We start from the raw sequence: 26,766 nt of genomic DNA, 5'->3' as shown, positions 1-26,766 counted from the left end.
AATTATAGCATTATTAGACAGAGACTCTATAGAGCAGCACACAAGGGCAGCAGTGTTTGAGCAGGCACTGATGTCTCCAGAGGCTGTCTGAGACTAACAGATCCCAGAAAGCAGAAGTGTGTTGCTGGGGAAACAGATCTTAATATTCCAGTTATTAAAAATAGTGAAATCTATGAGATGAACCAAGGTCACAACTAATTTCATTTACAGTAGATAATTACAGACATCACATTTCAGAAAACATTTCTACTATCTATTCTTCTTTAAAATTTAGTTTTTGTGTTTGATTTGTTGTAAACCACCATAATACATTTACTATAGTCCCACAACAGTAACCTTAGTTTAACCATGGTATTTGCACAATTTCTTTACTGTACTAATTTTCGTAAAATTGTGCCAGAGCGTTCGTCGAGCTACACTCTAGGTCAGGGTGATTTGTAAATAAATTGCGCCATTTCACCTGAAGTTAAGATAGGTTTGCCTATAGAAAAAGAATAGTAACCATAGGTGTTGTAGATCATGCCCGTGCCAGCTCTCAGAGAGCAAAGGCCACTCGCGCGCTCTGCTGCGGGATCAGATTCCAGCACACGTCACAGGAACTCCTCCACAGCACAAGCACGGCTTTTCTCAGCTTCCCATCTGCTTTTGTACAATCGGCTGTATTTCGTTTTATTTTCGAATGAACCCTTGGAATAAACGTAAGATTCGTGTGGATCAGAAGGATACAGACGCCGTTTTTGCGACTTTTCCGACAGCGCGTCTTGTACGCAGGAAATGGACTGTTTACGTCGTTTTTTGCGAACTTTTCTTGTGAAAGACAGATTTGTTTTTCTCTAAGTATCGGAGAGATTAAAGAACTTGATCAGACAGCTTTATGTTCGCTGTAAAGTGAGACGTGGGAGATTTTGGGTGGGATTGGAAGCGGCGCTGTGTTGACGCGTAACGGCGCGCACGACGCACATCAGAGGATGAAAGTTTAACGGAAAAAAAACTAGTTCCACTGGATAACCGGTTACAAAGAATCATGATGTTCGCGGGAATGATCAGAGTGGACAGTAAATCAACAACACACAAGAACGACTCCAAGTGTTACCGGTGCGCCGTGAGATCAGGTAAAAGATTTTATTCTGTGATTTTATTTGATTTGTTCAGATTTTTAAATCTGAGCTGTGGTAAAAGCGAGAAGCGCTGTGCCATGACCATTACCAAATTCTGTTTTATTCTTTGAAATACATCGGACAACCATGTAAATGGTGCATGGTTCATAAATATTGTGTACTATGTTTTATACTGAAGTACCATGGTTTTGATACCGCATACTGTACCACACACACACTGTCCCTTTTTAGAAAAGTAACCATGGTTTTGTTGTATAGTAACGATGTTTCCCAAATAGGAATCTGATATACTGTATGTGTATAATATGTATATATATTTGGTGAGGTTTCATGAATAACTAAAAAGGACCTTTCCAAACACACTGACTTGCAGTTCAGATCTTGCTTTTAGACATAATATTGTTCATACCTACAGCAGGCGGCACTGAGACACATTCCCACAATACCAAGATGGGGCTGAAATCTTGATCCATCATTCAGAATCGTGCCAAAATGTAATATTAGCCTTTTAATACTGCTAAAGAATATAAGTGTGGTGAAATGTTCTCAGGGCAACTTGTTGCTATTTATTGAGGATGCTGATGTTATAGAGACTAGTCAGAGTGTGTGTCATTCGGCATGATGGAGAACAGGATCCATGTCCCAGCTCTTGCATACTCCTTCATGCATAACAAAAGTTCATACTTTCTAGGGCATAGAATAAATAGGCCAATTGAGATGCATTCATATTTTTCCTCCCTTTTAATTGTCAGACTTGTTTATGTTTAAAGTCGTTCATGTTCAAATAGTTTCCTAAGTACACGTGATGGTGTGTGTGTGTGTGCGTGTGTGTGTGTGTGCGCGCTCTCGTATGTGACCGAACAGGAAGTGCGCACAGATCTTTGCCAAAACTTCAACAGAACAGGGTCTAAATTTAAACCTTCAAAGAGGGTTTCTTCTGTTTTTCAAATTCACCCCACACAGACTAACTGTAAAAATAATTGCTAGATTAAAACCGGTTTCTGAATTGAAAGAACTCGATTACACTCTTTTTTAGAGAAATTATTTAATAAGTTAGCGTCGCAAAAATTTGAGCACTTGCTTGAAGGGACAGTTCATCCAAAAATTCTGTCATCATTTACTCACCCTCAGGTTGTTCCAAACCTGCATGCATTTCTTTGTTCTGCTGAACACAAAGGAAGATATTTGGAATAATGTCAGTAACCAAACAAATCTCATCCCCCATTGACTCCCATAGTATTTATTTTCCCTACTATGGCAGTCAATGGGGGATGAGATCTGCTTGGTTACTGACATTCTTACAAATCTTCTTCCAATATGTCCCTTTAACAGCACTGCAAACCTTAATTTTCAGTAAGTGCATCTTAATTGTCCATCCATCCATCCATCTATTTGTCTGTGTACAGTTACGAACTTGCAGCAGTGGTGTAAACAACATGCGCTAAATGTTGCGGCTTCCCAGAATGCTGATTTGTCTCTCGCTGTGCTCTTGGTGACTCTAGTGTCAAGAAAAGAGGAAAGTCTTACAGAAATTGCCCGTCAAACTCTCACTTCCTCAAAGTTTTACTGTCACTGGACGCATCACGCCACACACGTGTTGCCTGCCGCGAGTCAGCTCAACGTTGCTGGAGGACGATCTGAAACAGATTAGTGCGCTCCTCCAACGTTCCTTCTCTTTATGAGCATCTCGACATTCCAGCGCTCCTTTGAGACGTCTGTGAGCGGCCAATGGGAGTTTGAGTCGAGCAGAAGGGAGTTTCGAGAGCCTCCCTAATCCACCGAGGAGGTAAACGCACATGTTCGTCTCAGGAGGCCAATTCAGACCTCGTCTTTTCACATGAACAAGATGTCAGTTTGGAAGGATGTGTGTGTGGTTGTTTTATTGAATGTTTAGTGTTTGACTAGCGGTGGATTGTGTGTCTCAGTCTCAGTCTCTCCTGCTTTCGGTTACTGTGGTGGAGAAATAGACAACTGTAGCTCCATTATCAGAGATGTTACAATGAAATAATATAAAGACATCACTGATGGTTCATTTTCAACATAATATACTGCTCAAGAGTTCTGGAAGCGTAGTTAGAGCAACCAGTTTTGTGTGAGAATCGGATTCAGTCTGGTTTTTCTCATGGCTTGGTGAATGGACTCACCGTGGACAAACGTGTCTTGTGTTTATGCCTAAAGTAGAGAGATTTAATGGTTTTGCAGCTGTTCTCTCTCTCCATTCACTGGACACGTTCAACAGACTTGCAGTGAGGGTTTATGGGTAATATGTTTAGATGAAGAGCCAAGCACAGCTGCAGAGAAAGAGACGATTTCTCAGAGAAACAGACAAATGTCTTTTTGTTCATCAGAGCTGTACACTCCCTCTTTTGTTTTTTTCTTTTGGGCTTAAGAATCTTATATGCATTTAAACTCATTTCAGTTTTCAAAATGCTGTGGATTTTGTTTTTTACTCTATAAAACAAGGCAGCAGTATTTTGTCGAATGGAGAGAAACATTATTATTGTCATTTATTTCATATATGCCTATTCCTAAATATTGAAGAAAGACATTCAGATGTGGGAGTACATTTGAAGTTGTTTTTACCATATCTCAGCAGATGTCATAGATTTCTCAATGATGTCTCATTGTCTTTCTTTGGGGAACAGAAGGAGACATCAGCAGAATTCTCCGTTTGACCTTGTTGCCTAAGAGAAGCAGTTGATATATTAAAATGATTTTACTTTGTGTTTTTATGATCCTCCCCCAAAAAGAAAGAATGTTCAGTCTTTAACATGGCCTTACTCAGCCATTATATTATTTGTCACAGATTGTTTGTGACAGATGAGTTTATGCAGAAAACAGTAAAACACAAAAATGATTTTTTCATAATGGTATTTTAATGGAAACCATTAGAATTTCTCTAATGGTTTCTGTTGGGTTTCTATTGTTTTTTTCAGTAGGGAAACCACTAAAGAAGTTGTAATGGTTCAAATGGTTATAATGGGACTAAAGAAGTTGTAATGGTTTAAATGGTTATAATGGGACTTGTATTGGTTTTTAATGGAAACTGTAATGGTTCTACTGGTATGTGATGGATTCTATTAGTGGGATGTTAAATCCTACTGGAATAATGCCCAAAACACACTACAAAAAGGAATTTTTTAAAGTTTTAATGTAAAAAGCTATTGGGTTGTAAGGGTATTCTAATGGAAACCTTTAGAATTTCTGTGATGATTTCTTTTGGGTTTCTATGGGGGGTTTTTTCAGCAGGAATGTTAAGGCAGAACCGCATGGTGATAACTTTCACAGGTCACTTTTTGTTGACAAAAATGCCATTGTAAAAGTTTACATGATGCCTTGAGAACTCTTGAGCACTTTCACAGTTTGCTGTCGAGGCTTTAGGTGTTTAATCGGTAATCTCTGTTTTAACAGATGGTGTGACGGACAGCCGTCACAGGAGGAGTTTCAGACAGCCGGGTTACATGAGGACAGAGCCGCTTAGCCAACTGGACGCTGCTGTCAGCCTGCCAAGCAACACGTCGTGTGATTCCCACCGAAATTCAGAAATTCACAGAAGTGACCCGTCCACAAACAGCAGTATTTATGAACTACCCAGCAGCCTCAGTGAGAAATGTCTTAGGGAGGTTTTGGAAAGAGATGACCCCTCAAACAGTCAAACCGCTTCCAAACCTCACCGTCTGCATCAAAGTCAAGTAGAGGAAACTTCAAGATGTGATGTTTTCAACTCTAGTTTTAGTTTCATTCAACAGTCACTAGAAACAAGCGATTTATTAGACACAACCACAAGCGACCCGTCTCCATCACTGGACCAAACAAAATCGGAACCTTCAGACTTGAGTATTGTAAAACCTTGCACTGTTATCCAATCAAAGATTAGCCCTGTGCCCATCAGCCAATCAGAGCCAGAGGTTTTCACGTTAGGCCAACTGCCCTGCTCGATGGGTCAGCCAGGGAAATCGAAAGGTCTCCTATTGGATGAAGAGTCGTGGGACCTGGACAGGCGCTGGAACACACAGATCTCCTCCTCCATGACATCAGACTTCAAAGAAAGCGTTTCAGATTGTGGCTCTATGGATGCTGAGGTCACGTCCTCACTTTCTGTTGATTCCTCAGATTCCACATCAGCATCCTCTGTCACTTCTGGCTACGACAGCGCCACGCCCTCCGCAGATCACAGCCGCAACAGCCTGAGGAAGTGTGAAGACGTTTTACAAGACTGTCTACAAAACAATCGCGCCAACACCAAGGTCAGTATCTTACAATGGCGTGAGATGTCAGTCAGTTTTATTACATTTTAAAGGACTTTCAAATATTTCTTCATATCTCTGCTTAGAATTTAAACACACCACCATTTAACTTCAATATTAAACTTTAAAATAATTCGACTTGGTTTGGCTGGCAGTAAAGGATTCAATTGACAAGCAATGCAAACATTGACCTAGAAACCACCCTAGATGTCAACACGCAAACTACTGATTCAGAACACCTGAACAGATGCATAGCAACACCCTGACAACCGGTCACAAGACTCAAGAATCATGATAGCGAGTTTTTTAAGGGTAGTTCACTATTTGTGGAAACCTCTAACATGAAAACAATTCTGATGAGATTTTTCTTTTTGAGATTCAAGCATAAAAATGGGCTTCTTTAATATTTTGTTTGTTAATTTAACACAGTGTTTTTTATCTTTAGATTAAGTCAATGATGCAAAAACTGTAGTGATTACAGCACAGAGCTGTCCTGGATGATGACTATGACACAGGTCAGATATTTCACACCATCAGTTTGTGTTTGCTAAAACTGCATCCAGTGTGGACAAAATTTAAAATTGCAATGGGTTCTACTGCGTTCAATTGTCTTTTATCGTTTTGTGTCGTGTCCGGTCTAGACACAATGTTAGCACAGACATACATGTTTCAGTGATGTAACAAATGGTATATACAGTATAGTACGTAGTATCATGATACTATTCAAGTGTCCCTGGGACTTATGCAATTATGCAAACCAATGCCATAGCACCAAAAGGCATGGTAATACCCCAAGCACTTCTGGTGTCCTTTCGTTTGTGTTACTTATTTCTTGCTGTATTTAATACTGTTGAAAACATTAAAAAAATTGATTTTTACTATGACCATTTTTTTACTTTTTTATTAATATTAAATTAAATTGCATTTATTATTTAATTTAAGTGACAGCTTACTCAGATATTTAGCAGAAACGTACCAAAACACATACTTGTGTTTGTTTACTATCGAGTGTCATTAACCACTGCCACGTGTGTTTGACTTCAAGAGATTAGCAGAAGTTCACACAATCCACCTATCACATTTGTGCTTTGGGTAGACACTTTCTCCTTTAATTTAGTGCGTTTGAGGTATGTATGTTTTTCAGTATGTGTGTTCAAAGTACATCACACTTCTGGGCTGAGCATTCAGATGAGCTCTGATTACAAACTCGGGCTGCAGCTATCGATTATTTTAGTAATCAAGTATTCTACTGATTTTTCCATCGATTAATCGGGTATTTGGATAATAAGTACTTTTTCTTTATTAAAGAGCAATACTAAATATACAAAATAAGACAATAAGAAAATAAGACAGGTCTCTTAAAATGAACAACTAATTTGTTTCCTTTTTAGAAAAATTTACATTTACTGCTGAAATTGCATACATTAATATCTGTGTAAACTAAACCCATTTAGTACATTCCATTGCCATATTACATTCAAAATGCAATATAGGTCTAATACAAATGTATAAATAAGAAACATTAATAAAAATAGAAAGAATAATTTCAAAGGTAAACAACTAACTTCAGCTTATGCATAATGCATTTAGTTTATCTAAATTAGTTTTATTTTTTACTATTAAATAGTAATATATTTGTCCACATAAAAATACAGAGTTAACCGGACTTTTATTTTGGCAGGCCGTCGGAAGACGCTTATTTTTTAGTGTGTTAGCTTCACTCGGTGAATGTTCTGAAATAAACTCTCAGAGCAACTCTGGAGATGAAGTTCATGTGTTCATGTACTCATAAAGTGCAGTTCATTCACTCAGACACGCAGAACAGACAGATGACATGTGTAAATAACTTGATTCGGCATCCACTAACGTCCGCATCTAGTTTGATGGACTCAATGCAGCCGGAAAACAAGTTTCACTCGCAAAATAGACTAAAACTAAGTAAAATAGCAGTTCACCATTTCAATAAGCTATCATTTATTTATCAGCATGAGAAACACGTGTGAGCAGACTATAATGCGTGTGTCTCACGGTGAATGTGTGAGACTTGAGAGCCCTGTAACATGAATAGAGTTTAGCGGGCTGTGCGTCAGTAATAACGGTCCGTGGGGAAACGCAGTGCTCCGTGTGTACTGTAGTTAAATGTATTAAACGAGGCTTCGAGGCAACAAAAATTGCCTCGATGATTTTTTGTATTCGAATTACTCGAGGAATCGTTTCAGCCCTATTACAAACCGCTATATTTATCTTGTAATGGCTCTGTGGATCTCATGTACTGTAAATCCACATAACATGTGTATGACTCTTTCTTCTGTGTAACACAAAAGAAGATATTTTGAGAAATGTCTCAGTGGTTTTGTGTTCATACAGTGGAAGTCGATGGGGTTCAGTGTTGTTTGGTTACCTACATTCTTCAGAATATCTTCTTTTGTGTTCTGCAGAAGAAAGTCATACAGGTTTGAAATGACATGAGGCTGAATAAGAATTTTCATTTTTGGGTGAACTGTCCCATAAAGTGACACAAAGTTTGGACAGTCTTCTATTTCAGAGTAAGGACTAAATAAACTCATTGCTGTGAATAATCTGTCCTGAATCTCTTGTCTTGTTCAGTATGTTCTATGACGTGTTTCATGTGACGCTAACTGAACACCAGTGTAAACTCTTGCCTGTTTCCAGCTGAGCGGTTTGGTCATAAACTAGAGGATCTTCGCAGGGAGCGAGCGGCTCTGAAAGCTTCTCTTCCCTCCAGACCCAGACATCCAGCCGTCTCTGAATATCTGCAGACGCTCAGGACGGCCGCGCACAGCGCTCTCCAGAGGAACAGCTCTCAATACAGGTCTGATGGCTTTAAAGACTGCATTTTCTGAATCGAATCCCTGCTTTATTTCTCAGTGGTGAATCTGACATGCTTTTCAACACCAGAGGTTTATAAATAGACCGTTACAACAGGAAAGAAAGCAGGATGGGCTGAAAGTTGATGGAATGTGTGTCCCCCTGCTGCAAAACACACCACACGCTATCTTGTTTCTGTGTGTGTGTGTTAATCGTGTGGAGTCTACAGCAGAATTAAATAGAGATCTGAGAGTATAAATGATCTTTGGTCTTTTTTGAATTTCGGTCATGTTTGCCTGTTTTAAAAGCCTGTACAATAAGATTTCATATAAAATTAATTTAAAACAAATAGACATTCCTTCATGTTGTTCATGAAATAATAGTGTAGTATACTTCAGTATTTACTACAGTACAGTGAACAAAGCAATGAAACAAAGATCATATTCCAGTACTTCTGTCATGTTTTCATTTTGATAATTTGAGATGCATTTTGTTAACACAGAGAGAAGGGGGAACCGTGCGAGGATCAGAAATGTTCAGCTAGCTCCTCTGGGGAAAAACGGAAAAAAAGACGGGAAAAACTGATCCTGGAAAAACAGAGGATTCAGGTAATCCGAAATACCTATTTCTAGAAAAGTCAGGATGGACTAGTCCAGGCAGTTTGATGTGTATGCCATCGAATGTGTGCTTCTACAGAGGGAGATGTGTGATCTTCAGAGGAGGCTGAAGGAGCTTCAGGAGCAGAGCAGAGCTGTGGAGGTGCATCTGGCGCAGGATGGAAGGGGCACGGAGGAGCAGCGGCTGGAGCAGGAGCTGCCCGTGCTGAAAGGCTGTGATGTGGCTCAGCTGATGCTGATGGGTCGAGCGCTGGAGGACATGATGACATCTGAACACCGCGCTCAGATCAGTGCCTCTCCACCAGCAGAGATCATCAGGTAAGGCTAAATGGTGTGTCCCAACCAGTTGTGATGGTGATACCCGACAGTTGATTTTATTTTAGTTCTGTGACTCCATGGTGTGGCTGACAGCTTTGCCCAAAGATAGAACTTCTAATTGGCTGTTGTTTGTGATTGATCACGTTGCTCCACACCTCTTTTTCACTTTGGATAGTGTGGACACAAAACATTCTTGTTGCATCTGGTGAGGTGTTATTCTTACAAAATTACCAATGTTGTTTACCATACTACAGTACTTGCATGTCACTTCAGAAAACGGTTTTGCGACTATGGTACTTTCTTTTAATAAAACCCGGTGTTGCTGTTACTTTTTTGGTACTTTTTATATTGAGTAACCAGACTTGTGTAGTTTTGCACCAATCCAAACCAATTCCACACCAAAAAACTTTTTACTTTGCCTTTATAAAAAAGCTGAATAAGACATTCGTGTAAAAAAAAATTGTCACGCTGCTAAAAAAAACCTAAGCAAAGTTGATTTTTGTGATCTAGACGCAGTAATATTTAAAGCGTATAAACTGCACAAACTTCATACACTTTTAAAGTAAAGTTAAAAACATATATTTTGCTACATTTCATGACATGTGATGTTTCTTGTATGTTGTTGTTATTTTATTTGTACTTATAACCTTGTACAGCACATTGGTCAATCTGTGATTGTTTTTAATTATGCATTATAAATGAATTGAGATTGAGATAGAATTCAGAAAGCCTGCTGATATTAATCTCAAAGTTCCAGTAAATGATTTTCTTTTCTTTTGTAATGTCTTCCGCGTGTGTTGGAAATCTCTGGTCTTTTGGATGTGATTGATGTATTTTCTGCACAAGGTTGAATAGAAGCAGGCAGATGACTTTCAGATCTCGCACACGTTGACAGATGAGCTGTAACAACATTCACTAGTTCTGGCTATTTTAAATTGATGTGGTTCAGTTTTGTGTTTTGAACGTTTTTTCCTCATCTCTGTTTAGTTTTGAAACCCTGGAGATGTTTGAAAAGCCAACTTTAGTAAAAAACAAACAGCCGCTCTATGACATATTACGTTTGTGTGTCTGATATATTGCGATATAGATTGTATTGCTCTGTCTGGACTCTGTCTGGATTGATTTTGATGCAAACTGAATGTAGATTTATTGAAAGTATGCTGAAGATTGAGGTCCAGCTAAACCCACCCCGCTGAGAGATTGATTTTATAGTACCATTGGAGTGTTTGTCTGAGTTCTGATGAATCTGCTATTGAAGCGGGTCATTTTCTTCACTAGTGCTATTTTTTTCTGACAATATTCTTTTTCATCTTCAACCTGCCCCTTATGGAAATGACACGGGCTCAGCCCGTTCTTCACCGTTATGAATTTTTATTGTTCAGAGAAATTCCTTCATATCAGAGATTCAGATGTTTTCAGTTTCAGGTGTAGATCAGTTCTGTGTCTTTGGAAAGCTTTGCGCGATGAGGGTAATAGTGTGTTTGCTTACTGTTCAATAAGACATTTAATTTAATTCAAACATTACCAGCAGAGGGCACCTTGACCATTTTTATTTTTTGTTTTCAATGATTGATAATGAATCAATCCAGATTCAGACACGCATGAAAGCTTCCTGTTATTAGATGTTGAGAAACTGTCAGCTGATTCGGTTATTGTTGACAAAACATGATAATGTGTCATGTGCCTCTGTTGACCTACTGTGTCTCATGATGACACCATGACTGATGTTTATTCAATGAATGAGATAGTTATAAATCATCTGTATGTATGTCATCTTTAGAATTGTATTTTAAGTAGATGTTCTTTCAATGTTTCTACTATATATTTCAATTGAATCATACTTTTGAGAATACTCATGCTGTGATCATATGACTGTTTTTTTCTTGTGAATAAATTATCATCTGATTTGTTTTGATCTTTAATCGCAGACTTCAGGAACAGGAGCAGGCGTTGAGTTTGTCCATTAAAGATACAACAGCGAAGGTGAGTCGGCACAGTTCGTTTGTCGTTCTTATAGGCCAATTTGTGCCAACCGGATTACAAAGTCAACTTCCTGTCCGTGTTGAATGAATTGAGAACATTTTACTGTCTCTAATTATTTATTACCAGCCATGACTGTATTTGGGTCACAATGTTGTCCATTCGTTATTATTGCAGAACTAAAGCGCCGGGTATACTTGACTTTCCGCGTCCGTCTCGCGCACAAACGCATCCACTTCTTGAGCATACTCATTACGGATTAAGCGCGGACGTCCGAGTTCGACACATGCGCAGTACAAATGAGTATGTGTGCTCTACTAGACCATCAGAGGGCAGCGCTGAGTGACCCACTGCAAATTAATGATCGCCATTGCAAACAATCCGAGCAAACAGCAAGACAACAAAGAACATCAACCAAACAGTATGGGGAAGGATATGCTTCAGCGTGTTGGTTTTATATCGTTCTTCTTCGACAACGGCACACTGCACACTTTCTGTGTGTGTATTGACCCCTAGTGGACTAGTGCACCTTTCTTGCGCATGCGCTGTTGTACGCATACCCGTCCGGACTATACCCGCCCCTTCAGACTAATAGGTTGCTTTGGTGATCTCATTTCCCTGAAAATGTTTATGTTAAAGACCAGCTGACTGTATATCTCACTTTTATGTTGACGTGAAATAGACCATTTTGCAAGACGCAAACAGCACTGGTCTAAGAGCACTTCCTGTTTCAGTTTTCTGCTGTTTAAGTGTTCTGTTGGTTGTTTTCTGACGTTTGTTTATTGTTAAAAGACTTTAATTAGGAAGTGCTTCTGGACCAGTTTTGTTTACGTATTGCAAAATGGTCTGTTATATTTGATTTAAATATTTCTATGAATATAATTATATATAAAACAGTTATCTGTGAGAAAAGTGTTGTTTAATGTCACCATGCAATCAAACAGGAAAATTCCAAGTGTTTTACACATTATTATAAATGATTTATCCGTGCACACCAGTATTTTTTTAAATTCATTTGCACTTGTAATCTTTAATCAAAAACGTTAAGCTCCTCCCCCCTCTCAACAACAACTCTTCACCACATGACGTCAGCAACAAAAAAGAGGTAGGACTATACTGACTGTCCAATGGCCAGGCATTTTTAGCCCTCCCCTCCAGGCCCAACTTACAACAAACCAATCAAAAAGGGAAAGGCATAATAAAGCCCCAACCTACATTTTTTCTCATTTCAGAAGCCGTTTCATTCGGATACACATCATGATACGGAAAATAAGTCAATCGCAACTTCCGTGTCATGGTGACTCGGACTGTATAATGCAGTTGCAAGCTGACCAATCAGAATCAAGTATTTCAGGGAGTTTTTAATACATAATATATATATATTATTTTTTATTAGAACAAGTCTCAAGTTATTTTTGGTTATTACAGCTTTTATTAGACAGTGAAAAGTGGACAGAAAATCATATGGGGTCAGAAAGAGACGAACAGGAGTCAATAAAGAACCACAAGCCGAGACTCAAACCCGGGTCACCCGAAGCGCTATTGTGCATGTCGACACGCAACCCACTTAATGAGTCTTAATATCTTCTGCTGTTGTGCTCCTCGTGTTGCATGTTGTCACGCAGAGTCACATGTTACTGTGGTTAATGTTTGATTCAGAGTCTAACAGTGGGGTTTGTCTGAAGAACGGCTCTCCTTCTACAGTCACTGAGCTTCTTTCCTCCTGTGAGTGCCACGAAAAATTGTCACTTAGCTCAGAGCTTCAGGCTCCGTCCCTCTGCGTGTGGGTTTCCCAGTTTGGCAGACTGGGATCAGTGTCATTAAGAGTGTGAGCCCTGGGCTGTAGAGAGGGTGTGTGTGTGTGTGTGTGTGTGTGTGTGCGTGTGTGTGTGTGTGCGTGTGCAGGTAGATTTGTAGCAGGAGGGGTGGAAGTGAAATGCCTGAAAAATGGCACCGTGTGACTTCGTCCTTCAGAATGCCATTAAATGATGTCCCGTCTGTCTGCAGGAGGTCGCACGTGTCGTCTGCCGTAACATCTGGTCCACGATTGTGTGTTTCCTGATGTTTTGTGGTGCATAAGGAATAGTTCACCCAAAAATTACAACGTACATGCCATCCCAGATATTACTTTGTTTTTTATATAAATATCTGTTACATTATATACTGTACATCTGTCGGTCCCAGAATGTTGAAACTCCAAAAGCACATTCAGCCATCATGAGAAATCCAAACAATGTCAGTGAGTTAATAAATGTCTTGTGAAGTGAAATTCATGAATATTTGAGGTTAATTTGCCAAATGAAAAGTATTTGCATGGAAGCGGTAAAGGGTACTGTGATGAAACTGCTTCTCGTCTGCCGTCTGTAACATCTCATCTCTCCTGTCTCCTCTCATTTCTCAGGTGCTCATGAGTCAGAAGCTGGTCGCCAGTCTGCGGAGGAAAGTTAATGAGACCGAAACGCAGCTGTTGGCTCTTCAGGAGGCGAATCTCTCAGCCGTCTCAGGTACTGTGCTCCATCACGTCTCTTTCTATGCTCACCTGAACAGATGTCGCCTTCACTTTGAGCTCTACAGCTGTACACGTAATATTATATATAATAATAATAATAAACAATGTTCTTTCTGTTCATTTAGGGCAGAGAGCAAGTGTGTGATCTGTGTGTTTTACTCTCCTTCCAGGAAATGATTTCAGCAGTGCTAAAGAACTGAAGACAGAGATCAGGAACGTGTATGGAGAAAGAGATCGTGTGGAGACGCTGGTGAGGAAGCTGCAGACGTTAAGCACAGGCAGTGGACAAGAACTAACTCGCATGAAGGAGAAATTAAACCAAATCAAACTGGACCTGCAGCGGAGAGAAGCTCAGCGTGGTGAGTAACTAAACTTCGAACTCTGCTGGCATAAAGATGATGTTTTAAAGGGATGGTTCACCCCCCCAAAAAAAGACAATTCTGTCGTTGTTTACTCACCCTCTTGTCATTTCAAACCTGTGTGACTTTCTTTCTTCCGCAGAACACAAAAGAAGATATTTTGAAGAAAGTTGGTAACCAAACAGCGCCGGCATCCATTCACTTCTATTGAATGGACACAAAACCATTGCAAGTGAATGGGTGCCGGTTATCAACATTTTTCAAAATATGAAGGGTTTGGTTCCAAAACGCTATAAATCCATTTTGATTAATTTGAGTAAAAATGTGTTTTATTTACAAAGAAAGTGGCAAGATGAAAACCACTATTTTCTGTTTCAAAGTTTCACATAGCATCTTTAGGTTCTAGTAACAAAAAATTCAAATCCAGATTTTGATTTTAAAAGATTTATTATAAAAACTGATCATTTTTTCCCAAAAATGCAATAAATCCATGACAATTTTTTTTCAAAATGCAATAAATCCATTGAATCAATATAAAAGTTATTTTTCATATTGAAACTGTTGAAAATACACAACAAAGTGAGTTGATCCATGCACATATGACACATCTGAACTCAATACAATACTAATCTTACATACAGGCACTGGACTAAAAATACATTCAATCAGTCATCGCTCCTAACATGAATTCAACGCGTCATCTTTTTAATGCTATAAATTACTGCCTCGTCTTCTTAATCTCCTCACGTAAATGATTAGATTTCGATGGTTTACGTTTCTTCCCCACCAGCACAGGTTCATCAATGCCGTCAAAATGATTCATTTTTGTGTGTGTTTGTTGAACACAAAGTACAAAGTCGATCAGGGAAACTAGGAGCCGACCGTATTTAGAGCGCCGCCATTACTGTTTACAGTGCGTGGAATGGTGTGCTGTGATTGGTTGAGCGGATACGTCGCGTTCTGCAGAGAAGTGAGACTGGCGTATACTGCGGTTTGGAAAAAAGGGAGAAAACATGACAGAATAACACGGCGGATATCGCATTTTGCGTAAAATGAAAAAGTGACTTTTCAATACCGACCTGATACAAAACTGATTTTGGTGGAAACTCATTTTTAAAAAAACTGTGTTTATCGCGTTTTGGAACCAAACTCTTCATATCTTCTTTTGTGTTCTGCAGAAGAAAGATATACAGGTTTGAAATGACAAGAGATTCAGTAAATGATGACAGAATTTTCATTTTTGGGTGAACTATCACTTTACAAATGCACAAACCTTGCGTTTTGTGGTGTGTGTTTAGTGTTATTTCCAACTGAAATGGAATTTCTAATGAGAAAAATAGTGGGCGTGGCTTTCGTCTTTCCCTGCGATTTGATTGGATGTATATAAACAGCTGTTGCATTTTGAAATGGAACTGGCAGTAGACTGACAGTTGAAGGGGAGGAGTTAACAGATGCTCCGCCCAAGCCGTCTAACTTATGCCATTTGAGATGGATAGTCATTACAGGAAGGAAGGGGGTTTTCAGACGAATTTTAAAAAGAGAATGACCCACATTGATCAACTATTTACAATAAACTCTGCAATATTTCATGAAAAAATAGCCATTGTCATTTTTAATTTCACAGGGACTTTAATGTGCTTTAACCATTTTAAGAGGCTTGAACCTCAAACGTTCTCATTTTAAAAAGTGTAGTCCGCAACCGTGCTATAAAAACTAGAGCGGGCTACAGTTGAGTTTCTGTTAAAAACTTCATTAGTTTCCAGATTCGCTTAGAAGTGTCATTTCCCCATTAATGCGTCTTATTCCAGCTTTTCATCTAATGTATGTCTGGACTGAGCTCTTTACTCTTCCTCTGTTATTAGGAAAGAAAAGTGATTTTCTCAGATGTTCTTTTTTGCTGCCACTGGGGGGCGTTAATTCCTCACGAAGAGAGATTCACGTCTTGCTTGATAATTTAGATATTTTCTCTCTTTTGTAGCTTTCAGTGTTGATACACATGGATAAGGGGGGGTATTTTTTTCTTCCCTCAAATTTGTTTGTCATCAGGGTTTGTGTGAATGTTGTTTTAATGTCCAGGTCATATTCACACCAAGTCAATAAAAAAAATACTGTTTCAAAGACCATTTTCAGTTTTTCTGAATTTACTATTTATAGGTATTTTTGTTTTCTCCTACAAACTACTAACAATATTTCTCCCAAATTTTAAATACTAAATACATATATTGTTTCTGTTTGCATTTATTAAGATTTGTACATGTATTTAGGAAAAGTTCAAAAATGATTTTTTTATGTGATAATCTGGATTTTATCACAGTTTTCATGTGTCTTGTCATGCATCTTTCACATTGCTGTTGGAGGACTTTATGTCACTCCTGGGGTTTGATTTTGTTGAAATTCAATAGACACTGGACTGGAATGACCACAATACATCTAGAAATGCTCTCTAAATTTTTCCACGGCTGTATGTATAAAAGTAGTTCTGTTGACTGTTGAAGCGCTGATTTAGTTCTGGTTAACTAGTTGGTGATAATGGCCAGATGCACATCTGATTTCACTCTTGAATAAGCTCTCAGGAGACATTTGCTGAATGCAGATCGTGGCATTCCATTTAATTTCTTCTCTACGCGTCTGTCAGCAGGAGGAGATCCCGGCCGTCAGCCAGCGGGACCCTCGCCAGCCCTCGCCCTGCCTGTTAGAAGCAACACACACACGTTTTACCCAACAAAGACACTCGGACCGTCTTTTTTTTGGTTTGAGAGAGATAGTGATCTAATGATAGGCTGAGTGCCGATGCTAAATAAGCAGAGCGGGTGAATGTGATACAGAACACAATAGACGTTTGAGGGGAACGCAGCGCTCATGCTAGGCTCTCATTACCTTATCTTCCCACTGGGGTAATAACATGCTGACACACACATTTGCCAGAATGTGAAAGCTCAAGAGGCATCAAATGAGTGTTTTGGGCATGAGGAACCGGCTGTGTGTGCCTCGCTTGTCAGGTGGGGTTTATGGTTTGGGATTGCTTGCGTAATTTGGAATAAATTATCACATTCGGTGGTATTTTTAAACACAAGTCTTTGTCCAGGCTTGTTGTGGTCTCACTTTCATACTGTAACCGAGCGTCAGAATGTTTTAATGAGGAGAACGTTCAGATGGCAAGATGGCGTTGTGATGACTTGAAATGAAAACAGGACTAACAAAAAATAGACGTGAGCGAGATGTTTTGAAAGGCTTTTAGATATTTCTGTGGTTTGCTCCATCTCACCAAAATATTCCCTAATGCAATCCTTTTAGTGTCAAACCTGTTCTGGTTTTTCATTTCTTATTGACAAGCCTCAGAAAGTGGGCCGGCTCACCTGAGGCCGTGGGTCAGGCTTTCTGTCTTTAGGGGATCAATAATACAGATGAATCTTTAGACCTGTCCAACGTTTCAAAAATGTAAGAGAACACATCCACACCTCAGTTTTAATGATCAAGAGAATCAATGTCATTGGATTTGCAAATTTAAAGGATTTGGAACATTAAAAATTGCGGATGCTAATAACGCTGTGGAAAGAATTAAGAAGTGACAATTTAGTTTTTTGATTCAATCAGCATTTCTAGATGTATTGCGGCCATTCCAGTCCACCGTCTGTTGTTTTTCAACAAAATCAACCCTCAGGAGTGACATAAAGTCACTCAACAGCAATGTGAAAGACTGACAGCACGACATGACACATGAAAACTGAGAAAAATCCAGGTTATCACTTAAAAAATATGTTTTAACTGTTCCTAAATAAATGTAAATATGACTGTTGTATTGCTTGAAAGTGAACGTGAACTTGTTTTCTTTGCAGTAGGTTTCTCCAGTTTTCATTTTCTGCAGATAAGTGCAAATAGAAACAATATTTTTATTTGAAATTTGAGAGAAATATTGTTAGTTGTTCACAGAATGAAACACATACATAAATAGTAAATATAAATGGTCTCCTAATTGTTTCCGTGGCTGTACTGTCTATCTTTATAGTTATCATTATTGGTGTGTACGAGCCTTTAGTCTGAACAAATGTCTCATTTGTTTATAACTTAAGAACAGATTTATAAAATGCTGAAGTCTGACCCTGAGTTCTGATTGGATGAGCAGTACTATAAACACACATTCTGTATCACTGCAGGTTCACGTATAACGGCATAAACACTAGATATGTATTTTGTTTTTATTTATTTTTCTCAAGCACACATTTCAGCATATCATTTACAACTCATAAGTTTGTTCTTGTCAGAGAGTGCTGGCTTGTAAAGTTGCCTTCAGGAGGTCCAGTTTTAAGCATCAAGTCATTTTTGTGTTTGCTGAGTAAGATATCATTCTTTCTGGGTAGTTCTGCACATGTTGTTGTGCCAGACTCAGGAGCGTGCCGTTGACAGCAGGACATTAATCTTGGTCATCTTTTCTGACTCAATTGGAACGACAGGCTGGTCCTCTTTTGCCTCATTGCACCAGAGTTTCATAATGCTGTCGAATGTGTTTAAACCTCTTTATACAGGCATCTGTGATGCTGGTTTTGAGCTGTATTACTGCTGTCAATGCATCAGAATAATGGCAAATAATGTCTTGTGTGTAAATCATTGATTGATGAGCGTCCTATTGGTCTCGGTACAGTGACATGTGAGTTTGCCTGTGTGTTTTGTCTTTAGTTGTCGGCTGATAATGAGACGAGTGTTAATTAGTAGGGATGTAACAATATTATCGATATTGTGTTATCGCAATACCAAAATTGTCTCAATGTTATCGTGGTCACTGTATGAAACGATAGGTCTTCCGGGCCTAACATAAAGAAAGTTAGAAACATTTTTAGATGTTACCTTTGTCAAGGTCCATCTGGTGCAATTATTTTATTTTATAAAAGGGATTTTTTCTTTTAAAGAAAAGAGGATGCTTATGGCACGTTTCCAAGTCATCATTTGTCATTTAAATATTGCAATAAACACCGTACCGCGGGGACGCCATACCGCGGTATTGTCGCGCAGTGAGATTTTGATATTGTTACATCCCTATTAATTAGCATTAATAAATTAAAGCAACAACGAGCCGTTTTGGTGTATGGTTCCCCCATGTGGTTGATGAGCGCAATTGTCTGTTATCAATGTCGTAAATACTGTCGCTGTATAAGCTTCCACGTGGGCAGCGCGATACATGTGAATTTGTTGACTAAGCAGAAACTGCTGTTACATCAAGTCACTTCATAATCTGTGCATGTACTAAAGTACTCTTTTGGCTCCCGCGGGGTATACTACTGGGCAATACTAATAGCTCAAACTAGATTCTGAGGTAGCAGCTGCTTGTTAGCCGTTAGCGCATAGCGTGCTAGCTCCATAGCAGCTAACTTGCTAACGTTAGCTACATAACACATTTGCAGTCACCCAAAACACAACGCATGGACGTGAATGTGTTTAGTAACCAATGCAAATCATTTTCTGTAGTTATATTTTCGGAATCACACTTGTGACCAGGCGTTGTGCTTTGTGTAATAGGTGCAATCAATAACTTACACTTAACTCGCTATGGGAATAGTGCCTAGCATAGTAACTATAGATACCGATAACATTAGTCTACGTGCATGAACTAAGGAATCTAAGGCAACTTTTGACCATTAAACATTTATTGTGGTTTGGTAGTCATCGTTTACAAGCATAACACTAAATTCATGACGAGGCACGATCATGCTACGTTAGCTATTGAGACCTGGCAACATTACATAATCTCTAGTCTACCTTACGGTTATAAATTTTGAACCAGTAACCTTAGTGCGCCAATAAACAAGCTGAGCACAGCCAAATTACTAATACGCTAAAATTTTTTTACATATAAGACTTTCAAATCAAGTAAGTTAGCAGGAAGGCTAACGTTAGGTCTCCATCCGTTTTGCAACCCGTTGCCTCTTGCAGCTCGCCTCACCGAGTGTAAGTCCGTCAGATATTGATTCGTGTTCAGGCTCGTGTCCGATCACTCTCTCGCTTTTCCTCTTTGTTTTTTTTTTGCTGGCTCTGCCATGGTGATGGTTTGGAGACTTGCGTTGAACTAGATCACCCAGGCCATGAGTAAAACGCGACGTATGCCGTAAAGCAGGTGATGGGCGGGGCTTGTGAACCTACCCGCACACCAAAGTTACAAGTGTGATTTCAGCCGATAGAGGGCTGCTTAGGTAGCAGCGGCAGTAAAATTCATCCAGTTAAAAGTTGACCTACCACTAAAATAATTTTAGAGAGATTATTTTAAGGTCGAAAAACAGCTTGTTGTTGCTTTAAATAAGTTTGTTTTGTCAAGTCTGAAACATCAGTCTGGCAGCTTGTGTATTGAAAGACGAGAAAATGATGCGAGACATGCATCTTGTGATAGAAAAACAAGACCATACTGCATCTTATCAAATCAGATTCAAAGTGAATTGAGAGTAAATTGTGCATACATTATGAATGGTTTTAGGTCTGCTAAAATCTTTTATATACTTTATGTTTTTTAATAATTGCAATATGATCATCAGGGTCATTTAAAGAGAAGATTCTGACTCACAGTAAGTTTGTGCATCATCTTCAAGTTAAATCCTTCAAGTCTTTATTTATTTATAAATTGCAGTCAAGAAATAAAGGACATTTATTTGTTATTCCAGTTGCTCTGTACTGTTTTTGAATGGACAAATCCATCAGTTTGAATGAATCCTTCATCTCAGTTTCGGTTGGCACTACGGCTCATTTATATCATGTTTTCTCACATATGGCGTTTACTGCACATCCATTTCTCAGCACAGATAAATTGTTTATGGGTGGCAGTGACAGACTGCGCTCTGATAGTGTGTCTGCGAGACTTGATGCATTCATTTTCTCCTGGAAATTGTCATTTTTGCAGTGCTTGCTTATCTGTGTTGCACAGCTAAAATTTTATTTTGCAGACGTTAGAAAAACAGTTGAATTTAGAGTCTGTTGTCAGGTGTTTTCAAAGAATAGTTGATCAAAAATTGTGACGCTATTTGAAAATTATATATGTATTTTTAAATGCTGTGTGATTATCAGGTGTTATCAGGACCCGACGCGAAGCTTATTTCGGAATGCTTGATAACCCAGATGCAGCAAATCATTTTGACAGGTTTTTTTGACAAAGTTAATATAAATATGTCTTTTAATTACATGACATTGTATTTACAAACGATTAAACCAAATTGACTGTTAACTGATTGAGCAGTTGTCATCTGGGAATAACGAACCTGCAAATGTCGCGATTGGCCAATCAGAATCAAGCATTCCAACGAGCCGTGTAATAAGTTATGATCATGATTGGCTAATTGGACATTAAACAGCTCGTTACGTTCTTGACAAATAATTCATTTTAAATCATAAAAAAGGTTTGTCCCGACCAAATGTGCATATGTATCAAAATCAAGTAGATGTCACAGACGGTTGTTGTTCTTTTCTCTCACACAGAACGTGGTTTAAAAGAAAACGCTCTGAAATACATTGAACTCCTGGAAGAGCAACGTCACAGGTAAAAACACGCACACACACAGGCTTTGGTTGACTATCCCCGTGGGGACAGTCCATAGGCGTAATGTTTTTTATACTGTACAAACTGTATATTCTATCCCCTAACCCTATCCCTAAACCTAAAGATCATAGAACACTTTTTGCATTTTTAGATTTGTAAAAAATATTGTTCTGTACAATTTATTAGCTTTTTTGCCCCTGGGGACCTCAATTTTGGTCCCCACGGTGACACGAGTCCCCATGTGTTGGTGTGTATTCAGGTTTAGGTCCCCACCGGGATATACAAACATGAACACACACACACACACACACACGCACGCATACATGTTGGGTTTCCATGTTTTATGGGGACATTCCATAGACGCAATGGTTTTTATACTGTACAAACTGTATATCATAATCCCTAACCCTAACAATCACACACAACTTTCTGCTCTTTTAGATTTTCAAAAAATTAATTCTGTATGATTTATAAGCTTGTTTCCTCATGGGGACAAAAAATGTCCCCTCAAGGACAAGGGTTTTGGATATTGCCATCATTGTGGGGACATTTTGTCCCCATACCGTAGGGTTTACCCTTCCCACGCACACACACACACACACACACACACGCGCACACACACACATACACACACTTATTTTTCTATTCTCTAACCACACAATAGAGGCTTCACCTGTATATGCCTAAAGCGAAGTAAGATGAGTTAAACAAATGAAGATTAATTGGGCACGATTGTCAAGTGTTTTGTCTTATTTGTTATTCTTGCTCATTTTTGCTGCATTTGTCAACTTCATCTTATGTCATATGAATCATTTTGCACATTGTTCGTCCCGTGCTGCTTGTAGTTTTTAGATTATAAAAAAAATTCGACCATTCTTGTTTACTTTTGTGCAAGCATTAATGGGTGCCGCCATGTGTCGTCACTTATCCCCGATATAAAATCTGGGTCCTGATGAGAATCTCCCTGTTTTAATTAATGTGAAAATAGAAACTCGACCCTGCCCCATTTTTTGACCTTGGAAAATTGAGACCACATGAGGCGGAGCTAGAAGCTGTAAACTCCATGCATAATAATCGAGACGAAAGGTTAAACGTCTGCTAGACAGCCCCGCGAGTTCTTTACCTCTCGCTCGCAAAATACACCTGCGAATGCTTTTGTATTATTTAGCATCTCTTGAAACCCAAAAGCGACACAAATTGTTTTAATTGAATGTGTTATTTGTTGCTGTGCTCAACCATCGAAATGTAGCATTCATTACATTTCAATAAAACACTATGGACGGCCATCTGGACGGAAGAGTTGGCATATGGTTTTGCGTTCTCTCCTTTGGAATAGCACATGCTCTGATGCCAGAAGCGATGCCTGTTGCCAAGGTGATTACTGTACGAGCGAAGGGAGAACGGCACGGGACTATCTCACAAACCCTTGCGTCTCGCTTTCCCTCAATTAGATTTTTCCCAGTGCGATTGTTCTCCGAGTTACTCACCATGGAAACCTGTCTGTGATGACTCCAGAAGCGGGCAGCCATTACGCTCAACCGACGACATCTTTTGTGTTACCCCTCGATCAGATAAATGGCTCTTTTTTTGTGAGGGGCTTGGCATATTTTAAAGGGTTTTTACTTACTTTTATCAGAACGAATGTCATGGAGGAAGATTTTATCATACCAAGAAAGCCGTACTGCACACAGACGTACGCAGCGGCAGTATACCGAAAAATCAAGTGTTTCTGACATGAGCAGTCGTATCTTTCACCGAGGGCCCTAAATCACATCTGTGGGCTTTGAGGGGCAGAAACAGACTCTCTTTTTGCATAGGTTGTCCATGTCAGCCGTCTTCCATTAGGGGATTCTCACTGTTTGCGTAATGTGTTGACATCGAACTAATTGATTGGTTCACCCCGTGCACAAGCTGCAAATTCAAAGAACTGCTGGCTGTCAATCAAATGCCAGTTTGATATGCTAGTTCACATATGATATGTTTGTTGTGCCCTTGATCCTTTTCAGTGCTCATATTGAATATCAAATGATCCATATGCCATTCAATCGGCCCTTCCGTAAAACAGGCCTTTGGAGGTTAAACATATTTTAACAATCATTAAGATGTTTTACATTGTGAAATGGCTGCCACAACAATTAAGCTCAACGCCCCTTTCTTATTACTGTAATTTAATGCATCCAGATGTTTGCTTGGAATATTTTTGTACTAATTATCATTTATCTTATTGGTGACTTATATCGCTTTCAAGACTTTGTATTAAAATCTGTTACAGTTGTTATTGTGTTACAGTAAAACTGCTACAATGACCGCTTTCTAAATTAGCATAGAAGACCACAACACTTTGATGTACGATTTGATCATTCTTCAACATTTAATGTGATTTTTGTTCATATAATGAAATTTTGGGGTTGTGGAAAATTGTGGTGCATAATTGTCATAGATGTCAAATTGCAAAAAAATCCATATGGTTGCAAAACATTTTCTTTAAAGGTCAAGCGTGTGTTTTAGCGGCATCTAGCGGTGAGGTTGCAAATTGCAACCAACGGCTCACTCCACCCCTCCCTTTCGAAGCTGACACAGGACAAAGATTTCGTCATATATTCGCTTCATTGCCGAAGGAGAATGTATTTACAAAACGCACTCTGTAGAGCATTTGTCGATTTAGATCTACTGTAGAAACCACATGGTGAATTCCACGCAAGGAGACCCGCGGTGTATGTAGATAGAAATAGTTCATTCTAAGGTTATAAAAACATAACGCTTCATTATGTAAGGTCTTTATACACCTCTGAAGACATTGATATGTATATTATATTGCATTTATGTCAATATATCTTTCTTAATATTCCACATTGCTTTTTTAAGCCAAATATAATTGCGCATTTCTTTTCCTTTGATATTTTCCTGGAATACATACACCAAGGTTTGACAGGTTTTGAAGCTTGAGCGTCAGATCCATCCCCCTCACTCCCCCATTTGGCTGAAAGCCTCTGAATGAATCTCCAGAGGTTCTTGTGAAAGCTGAACGGAGCTGCTCGTTCTGCTCCTGATGGGCTTTCTGGGAAGAGTAGCCTGTTGTCCGTCATTGCCGTAGGAATTTTTCTCTCTCTGGAGACAACGGGTGTGAAGACAGTAATTATCTTCTCTGTACACTCTCACTGAATGTGAGGATTTACCCCTCAGAAGGTGTCGACCGCTTTACCTGCTGCCACAAGAGCCCCATTCCAGTTTTGTGGCATGCAGAGAGCTTTAATGTCTTAACAAGGACAGAATCCTTTGTGTCTAGTGACGAATGCACTGCTGTGCCGTACTGATTCTGTTCTGCGTTAAGCACGTTTATGAAGTAGAACTTTATCAGCTGCTTATCAGTTTCAGTTTCTTCCTTTACCTTCCTAAGTTCATAAATGTCTGATCATTGGTTCTTTTGTGTCTTCACATAAAGTGTGTGTTTACATAAATCAATTTTGTAGTGTACCTGGGAATATAAGGTGTTTATTGACTATACTGTACTTGTTGTCAGAAAGTCTACAGCGGAAAAACAAAAATCCGTAAAAAAACGGAAATGTTCTGTAAACTGGAAAAACAGAAATATACCGTAAAATCTTTTTTTCTGTAAAATTATAGGACATAAGGATATATATTTAATTGTTTCCCCATTTTTCTTGTAAATGTGTTGTCTTGTTCTGTAATTTCATAGTTTTTGATTGTATTTCAAAAATAAACCAAAAAAATTAATCTTGTTTAAAGAAATTTTTTTAGCAGCTGGGGCGCTAGAAATAAACTGTAAAATAACGTGTTTTCCCTCTTTTTCTTGTAAATTTGCAGTCTTTTTCTGTAATTTTGCAGTTTTTGACCATATTTAAAAAAAATACATTTAAACAAATCTGTAAAAACAGTAAAATTCTGTTTTTTACATTTTACGTGGAAAATCTGTAAAAAAATAACAGAAAAAAATCTATAAAATGACAGGGTTTTTTAACAGTGTATGCAGAACTCAAGTTTATGCCACATCCACATTGTTTAATTTAATAAAAACATCACAACTGGGATAAAAGTTTAGTCAGTATTTTACCGAAACATTTGCAATGACTTGAGTTGAATTATCAGGTTTGACAGTAGCTCAGATCATTCAAAGGAATATTAAAGGTCCAATGTTGAATTTTTTGGAGGATCAGTTGACAGAAATGCAATATAATATACATAACTATGTATTCAGAGGTGTATAAAGACCTTACATGATGAAGCGTTATGTTTTTATTACTTTTAAATGATCTATTTCTATCTACATACACCGCAGGTCCCCTTGCATGGAATTCGCCATGTTGTTTCTACAGTAGCCTTAAAAAAGGACAAACTGTTCAACAGAACGCGTTTCATAAATATGTTTTCTTTTTTTTCAAGTTTTAACTTGTTTATTTTTTATTTTTTATTAGTGCTCAACAAAACAACATTATAAAGGATTTGCGAACAATACATGCATATAACATAAAACAAAACAACAACAAAAATATTCGGCAAAGAAGCGAAAACATGACGACATCTTAGTCCTTTGTCAGCTACCTTAGTGCTTCGAAAGGGTGGGGTGGAGTGAGCCGTTGGTTGCAACTCGCAACTTCACCACTAGATGCCACCAAAATTTCATACAATGGACTTTTAAGTTACTCTGTTCCCAAGATTTTTCAAAACTGTGATTTTGTTTGCTTTTAAATGATAAAACAAAAAAACTAATAGTAATGTTCTAAATAAAGGTGTGTTTGCACCCCTTAGGTGTCAGATTGCTATCTCAGATTGTCTTCTGTCTCTCTCTGTAGCTGTGGGGGTCCGGCATTGGAGCACATTTGGGAGGCAGAGTTGGAGGCATGTCACCTTCTCCTGAAAGGTCTGGAGCTGCGAACCCCCAGCATCTCAGAAACCAAGGATCTCCCCTCTTTTCCAGAATCAAGTTCAATTGTCCAGTCATGCACGGATGAGGAAGCGGACTGCGCCATGTTGACTGCTTTAGGGGGGCGCTGGTGCACGGATGCTAACCTTCAGCACTCTGAGTTCACTAAGGTAAAGCTGTACGTTGTTGCTTGATTGATTTCCTGAAGATTATGGAAGTCAATGTGACAGTGATGCTGTAGTTTAGGATACTTCACAATGTACAGGTCCTTTAACATATTACCATGACACTGTTGAACTTTACATCGACAGGTAATAGAGACGCACAGCTTTGAATGTTTTTGACCTCATGTCATTTAAAGAGCTGGATTGCGCTAGAATAAAACATGTGCTGT

At 38.8% G+C, this 26,766-nt stretch overlaps 1 protein-coding gene across 1 annotated transcript in view; it reads left to right on the top strand.

Moving 5' to 3' along the window:
- Positions 1–2,698: 2,698 nt before the first annotated feature.
- The window catches only part of disc1 (DISC1 scaffold protein), a 35,954-nt gene continuing 11,886 nt past the window's right edge, over positions 2,699–26,766 (top strand). Inside the window, 11 exon segments of the mRNA XM_057342323.1 lie at positions 2,699–2,904; positions 4,530–5,365; positions 5,811–5,880; positions 8,039–8,198; positions 8,697–8,802; positions 8,891–9,129; positions 11,058–11,112; positions 13,511–13,613; positions 13,789–13,977; positions 21,430–21,490; positions 26,302–26,542. Of these exon segments, the coding sequence (XP_057198306.1) occupies positions 4,580–5,365; positions 5,811–5,880; positions 8,039–8,198; positions 8,697–8,802; positions 8,891–9,129; positions 11,058–11,112; positions 13,511–13,613; positions 13,789–13,977; positions 21,430–21,490; positions 26,302–26,542 (2,010 nt within the window). The 5' untranslated portion in view covers positions 2,699–2,904; positions 4,530–4,579.

This window comes from Triplophysa rosa, linkage group LG9, assembly GCF_024868665.1.
Source record: "Triplophysa rosa linkage group LG9, Trosa_1v2, whole genome shotgun sequence".
Classification (NCBI taxonomy): Eukaryota; Metazoa; Chordata; class Actinopteri; order Cypriniformes; family Nemacheilidae; genus Triplophysa; species Triplophysa rosa.
Note: the sequence above shows the minus strand (reverse complement) of the source record. Positions and strands in the feature narration are given on the sequence as shown.